Source organism: Protomyctophum bolini (assembly GCF_963924005.1).
Source record: "Protomyctophum bolini genome assembly, chromosome: 17".
NCBI classification, from domain to species: Eukaryota; Metazoa; Chordata; class Actinopteri; order Myctophiformes; family Myctophidae; genus Protomyctophum; species Protomyctophum bolini.
This window is the reverse complement of record NC_137878.1, coordinates 40,584,037-40,590,036: the sequence shown is the minus strand read 5'-3', so window position 1 is coordinate 40,590,036 and position 6,000 is coordinate 40,584,037. Positions and strand designations below refer to the sequence as shown.

At 50.2% G+C, this 6,000-nt stretch overlaps 1 protein-coding gene across 1 annotated transcript in view; it reads left to right on the top strand.

Moving 5' to 3' along the window:
• Positions 1–878: 878 nt before the first annotated feature.
• Positions 879–6,000, top strand: part of sp4 (sp4 transcription factor) — a gene marked incomplete at its 3' end in the record, with an annotated part of 36,767 nt that continues 31,645 nt past the window's right edge. Inside the window, exons 1-3 of the mRNA XM_080787274.1 lie at positions 879–1,682; positions 2,155–2,243; positions 5,465–5,905. Of these exons, the coding sequence (XP_080643400.1) occupies positions 1,676–1,682; positions 2,155–2,243; positions 5,465–5,905 (537 nt within the window). The 5' untranslated portion in view covers positions 879–1,675. The remainder of the gene's footprint in view (positions 1,683–2,154; positions 2,244–5,464; positions 5,906–6,000) is intronic.

The window sequence follows — 6,000 nt, the reverse complement described above, 5'->3', positions numbered from 1 at the left end:
GTAGCAACCACACCAAAAAAGATGTATATTATGTATTTGGCCACTCATTTGGAAAATAAATGTATAGCCGGCCTATACATCAAAATATACATTATAAAATATAATTGCTTTGGTGTACGTTCTCTGGGGCCCTCTGAGCTGTGTAGGCCTATAGGCTATGTAACCCGACATGAGAAGTTATACCGTAAAGTTAAAACTGCTAAAAAAATATATGATTAATGAATTAATCTCACAGACTAATCATAATCAGTGATTATGATTATAGTTCTTTTTTAGACAGTGCTCCGTTTATAAATAAAGGCTCTCTAGGATCCTAGAGAGAGACTGACCCTCGTGATGAAGAGCCCGCCAAGAGAGAGCACACTCACACACACACACACACACACACACACACACACACACACAGTCACACACACACACACACACACACACACACACACACACACACACACGCACACACACGCGCGCGCCTCCCGTGCTCGTTCAGCCCAACCCCCCACAACACACTAGTCACCGCCCTTCTCCGTTCTCTCTCTCTCTCTCTCTCTCTCTCTCCCTCTCATCCCAACATGACTACACAGCATACACACCTCTCCGCCGTTACTTCTCTAGAGGCGACGCGCCGCGCGGTGCACCCTGGGACTCGTAGTCCCGGCCCCGCCGGAGCGCACTCGGTGAAGGAGGCGAGGCTTCGCCGGAATACAACTCCCATCTCGACCCGATCAGCACGCCGAACGCCCGCCCGGTCCAATCTGAATATGTGGGAGGAGCTAGCGTCCGCCCACAAAAAAAAAAAAGAAAAGAAAAAAGCCACAGCTATCTTATACTCTCTCTGTTAGCTTCCAAATGAAAATTGTGTTGCAAGAATAAAACCATATACGCCATGAAGTGAGAGATATTGATAACGGCTTTTTTTTGTTTTGTATATGATAAGGGGCAGCGACGGCGGACTGACTGTCCCGACCGGAGGAGGGAGAGAGAGACACTGTCGACATTAAGGAGAGAGAGAGAGCGAGAGAGGGAGTCGAGGAGGACTATAGGGGTGTCGGCCTGGCGGTGCTTAAATGGAAGTGGGTGGGCCTGTGCTGATCGCACATTGCCAACAGCTCCAACGCCGCCGCTGTGGATTTAACAATAATTCTGCAAAACGCAAAAAGGTGTCGCCTTAACATGGACGCTCCGTCACTCTCCATAACGACGACCAACCGGGGCGGTGTGTGACTGTGTGTGTGCGTGCGTGCGTGTGTGTGTGTGTGTGTGTGTGCGTGTGTGTGAGTGAGGCGTAACGGTTTTTTGTCCCTTCTTTCTCGATCTCCACCACCACCACCACCGCCGTTATATTCAACTAAAAGGCTTGTGTGTGTGTGTGTGTGTGTGTGTGTGTGTGTGTGTGTATGTATGTGTGCGTGTGTGATTGTGGGGCTGCCGCCTGCCTTGTTTTGGTATAGCACCGCCCTTCCTGGCGGGTGGGTGGTGTCGTCGAGCGGGGAAGATACGCCACGGATATACCCCCAGCGCCAACCATTCGCGGAAAAATATATAGGCCGTCCTCCCGTCAGCATATCGTCGCTAGCTATACCCGCCCGGGCCGGCCCTTCTCCCCGTTCCGCTCCTACTATCTACCGCACGGTGAACTACACTATACACCTCTCCTCCCCCGGTGTCTGAATGCGTTATGAGTGGTAGGTACCCTCCCCCCCCCACCCCGTGGTCTCCACCCCTCTCGAACCCGTGTTGTGACAGATAAGACTTGTCTTCAGGGCAAGCCCTTTCATTAATTGATGATGATGATGATAATAAGCTTATTGGGATGTTTTTTTTTTAATTCTTATTTTATCTCCCTTATCGTTCACCAATTTGTCGTGTAATATCTGCGTTGTTGTAACCCATTGTTTTTGCCCCAGTCCACTGAAGTGTAACTATAATACCTTTTTGCATGCATGTGGCCATAATGTTGTCATCATTACTTTCCACCTGCTGCTAATAAAAGACACACACTGTGTTGACGTGACGACACCGAGCAATAATATAAGGATTCTTATTATTAACTATAATAACAACATTGACACGTTTGTTTGTTTGTTTGTTTGGGGTTTTTTTTTTTGTGAGAACCTTTTCGCTTAATAATTAATTCTCCCTTCATTCTTTTTGCAGACTCGAAGAAGGACTCATCAGGAACCGAAGGAGGAAAAGCATCGAAAAAGGGGAAAAGTTCTGGATCTCAGCAGCAGCAGCAGCAGCAGGTAGACGGAAAGGAGAGGGTTCCCTTCTCCCTGCAGTCGGTCTGCCCTGTATGCGCCTGCTTTGCCGTCTGCCCTGCATGTGCCTGCTTTGCCTGTAGGCCAGTAACCCCGTCTGCTCTGCATGCGCCTGCTTTGCCGTCTGCCCTGCATGTGCCTGCTTTGCCTGTAGGCCAGTAACCCCGTCTGCCCTGTATGCGCCTGCTTTGCCTGTAGGCCAGTAATGTCGCTGCCTCCCTCCCACTGGGGAGGGGGGCGTTTCTCTGGTGAATTCCACTTCCTGCTTCTGTTGCAGGCAGCTGAGACCAACTGACTGACCGACTGACTGACTGACTGACCAACTGACTGACTAACTGACTGACTGACCAACTGACTGACCAACTGACTGACTGACTGACTGACTGACTGACCGACTAACTGACCGTCTGCCCATACATAGCTTTACTTTATAACCGTCACTGTGCTGTGAATCGTCTGCCCATAATAGCTTGCGTTAAGAGAAACGTTTCCATTTCTATTTCAACCTCATATGAATTCATGCTATAAAGAGGAAATTAGGCCCACAGCGGCTTTGTTATTATATACAGTATATATTTAAATAAATAAAGCACCACAATGGCATTCCTGTTCCAACGATTGCACACACACACACACACACACACACACACACACACACACACACACACACACACACACACACACACACACACACACACACACACACACACACACACACACACACACACACACACACACACACACACACACACACACACACACACACACACACACACACACACACACACACACACACACACACACACACAACCACAAGCTTTGAGATTTAATTCTCCGGGTCTGGTCTTCGCCCATACCGCGTATATATATATACAAATTGTGTCTTGTGAATTCGAGGGCCTCGATCCCCCCCCCAAATCGCTGCTATAGACTATTAGCATACACTCGATTGTTTTGCGTGTTGTTTTGCCATGGTGTCGTTCCCGCGTTCGCGTGCAGAGATACGGACGCACCGCTGAGAGGTGTGTGTGGGGCATTAAATATTTGCCTGCGACCTACTTCTTTTGAAAAGGGAGGTTACCGAGAAGGAGTGAAAGAGAGGGAGGGAGAGAGAGAGAGAGAGAGAGAGGAGGCATTTTCTCTTCCTAACGCGCTCTCTCTCTCTCTCTCCCTCTCTGAGAACACAGAAAATGTAGTTCTCACCCACCCACCCACTCGCTTCCTGTTTCACCACCCACTTACACTGACAGCTAGCTCTCTCTCTCTCTCTCTCTCTCTCCCCCTCCCCCCTCTCTCTCTCTCTCTTGCTTTTCCTGACTTTGAATGTATATTGTGTGTGTGCGTACTTGTATGTGTGCATAATGTGACCTGTGTGTGTGTGTGTGTGTGTGTGCGCGCACGCGTGGCGTGCACGTAATTGTATGTGTGCATAATGTGACCTGCGGGTGTGTGTGCGCGCTCGCGCAACATGTGTGACGTGCGTGCGTGCGTGCGCGTACTTGTATGTGTGCAAAATGTGACCTGTGGGCGTGTGTGTGTGTGTGTGTGTGTGTGTGCTCAACTGGGCTCTTTCCCCTTGCATGTCGTGCTGTTCTCTATTTGTGCATGCACATGTGATCTCTCTCTCTCTCTCTTGTGTGTGTGTGTGTGAGTGTGTACGCTGCTTCCGCCTGCCCCCCTCCCCCTCCCCCTCCTCCTCCTCCTCCTCCTCACCCCGTCCACCTCTCTGCCCTCTCATCGGCAGCGGTGGCCGAACGGTTTGCGGAGCGGTCTTGATATCGTGAAGGTCGCTATAGTTCGTATATCCCCGGACCGGCACGTTAAAATTACCACCGCTGAAGTGCCCTTTATGGACAAGGCATTGAACCTCCACCATGAAATGTTCTATGAGCAGGGCCTGGCTGTAAACAAGTTCTAGAGCTTAGTCCAGTTACCCTGGGTAAACATGGTACCTTTCCTTTCCTTAGTCCAGTTACCCTGGGTAAACATGGTACCTTTCCTTTCCTTAGTCCAGTTACCCTGGGTAAACATGGTACCTTTCCTTTCCTTAGTCCAGTTACCCTGGGTAAACATGGTACCTTTCCTTTCCTTAGTCCAGTTACCCTGGGTAAACATGGTACCTTTCCTTTCCTTAGTCCAGTTACCCTGGGTAAACATGGTACCTTTCCTTTCCTTAGTCCAGTTACCCTGGGTAAACATGGTACCTTTCCTTTCCTTAGTCCAGTTACCCTGGGTAAACATGGTACCTTTCCTTTCCTTAGTCCAGTTACCCTGGGTAAACATAGTACCTTTCCTTTCCTTAGTCCAGTTACCCTGCAGGGTAAACATAGTACCTTTCCTTTCCTTAGTCCAGTTACCCTGGGTAAACATGGTACCTTTCCTTTCCTTAGTCCAGTTACCCTGGGTAAACATGGTACCTTTCCTTTCCTTAGTCCAGTTACCCTGGGTAAACATAGTACCTTTCCTTTCCTTAGTCCAGTTACCCTGGGTAAACATAGTACCTTTCCTTTCCTTAGTCCAGTTACCCTGGGTAAACATGGTACCTTTCCTTTCCTTAGTCCAGTTACCCTGGGTAAACATGGTACCTTTCCTTCCTTTAGTCCAGTTACCCTGGGTAAACATAGTACCTTTCCTTTCCTTAGTCCAGTTACCCTGGGTAAACATGGTACCTTTCCTTTCCTTAGTCCAGTTACCCTGGGTAAACATAGTACCTTTCCTTTCCTTAGTCCAGTTACCCTGGGTAAACATGGTACCTTTCCTTTCCTTAGTCCACTTACCCTGGGTAAACATGGTACCTTTCCTTTCCTTAGTCCAGTTACCCTGGGTAAACATAGTACCTTTCCTTTCCTTTAGTCCAGTTACCCTGGGTAAACATAGTACCTTTCCTTTCCTTTAGTCCAGTTACCCTGGGTAAACATAGTACCTTTCCTTTCCTTTAGTCCAGTTACCCTGGGTAAACATAGTACCTTTCCTTTCCTTAGTCCAGTTACCCTGGGTAAACATGGTACCTTTCCTTTCCTTAGTCCAGTTACCCTGGGTAAACATAGTACCTTTCCTTTCCTTTAATCCAGTTACCCTGGGTAAACATGGTACCTTTCCTTCCTTTAGTCCAGTTACCCTGGGTAAACATAGTACCTTTCCTTTCCTTTAATCCAGTTACCCTGGGTAAACATGGTATTTCCTCCTCTGTGTAGGACTCCTCCCAGCCCTCTCCACTGGCCCTGCTCGCGGCCACCTGCAGTAAGATCGGAGGGCAGCAGGGCGGCGCCAGCGAGGCGGGCCTCCAGGTGTCCGTTGGCGGTGGCGGTGGCGGAGGGGGCGGGGCCCAGCAGCAGCAGCAGCAGATCCAGGTCCAGGCGGGCCAGCAGATCCAGTTCCAGGGTTCCGGTCATCAGTTTGTGGTGGACGCGTCGGGGGGCGGGGCGCTGCACCTGCACCAGGCCCACCAGCAGCTGGAGCTGGTGCCCGCCCAGTTCACGGGCAACGGCTGGCAGATCATCACCACCGCGGCGGCCGTGGCGCCCGCCACCACCGCCACCACCGCGGCCAGCGCCATGGCCTTAAAGGACGCCAACCAGCCCGTGACCGTCGCTGTGGCCGCCGCCACCAGCAGCGTGGCTATCGACGGCTCGCCGGGCGGACGCAAGGTAGATATATGTCCGTCCGTACATCCGTCGCGTGCTTTTTGCGCAGGTGTTGTTTTCGTTTTGACTTAAACCAAAGACGAAAAATGTTCGCTATA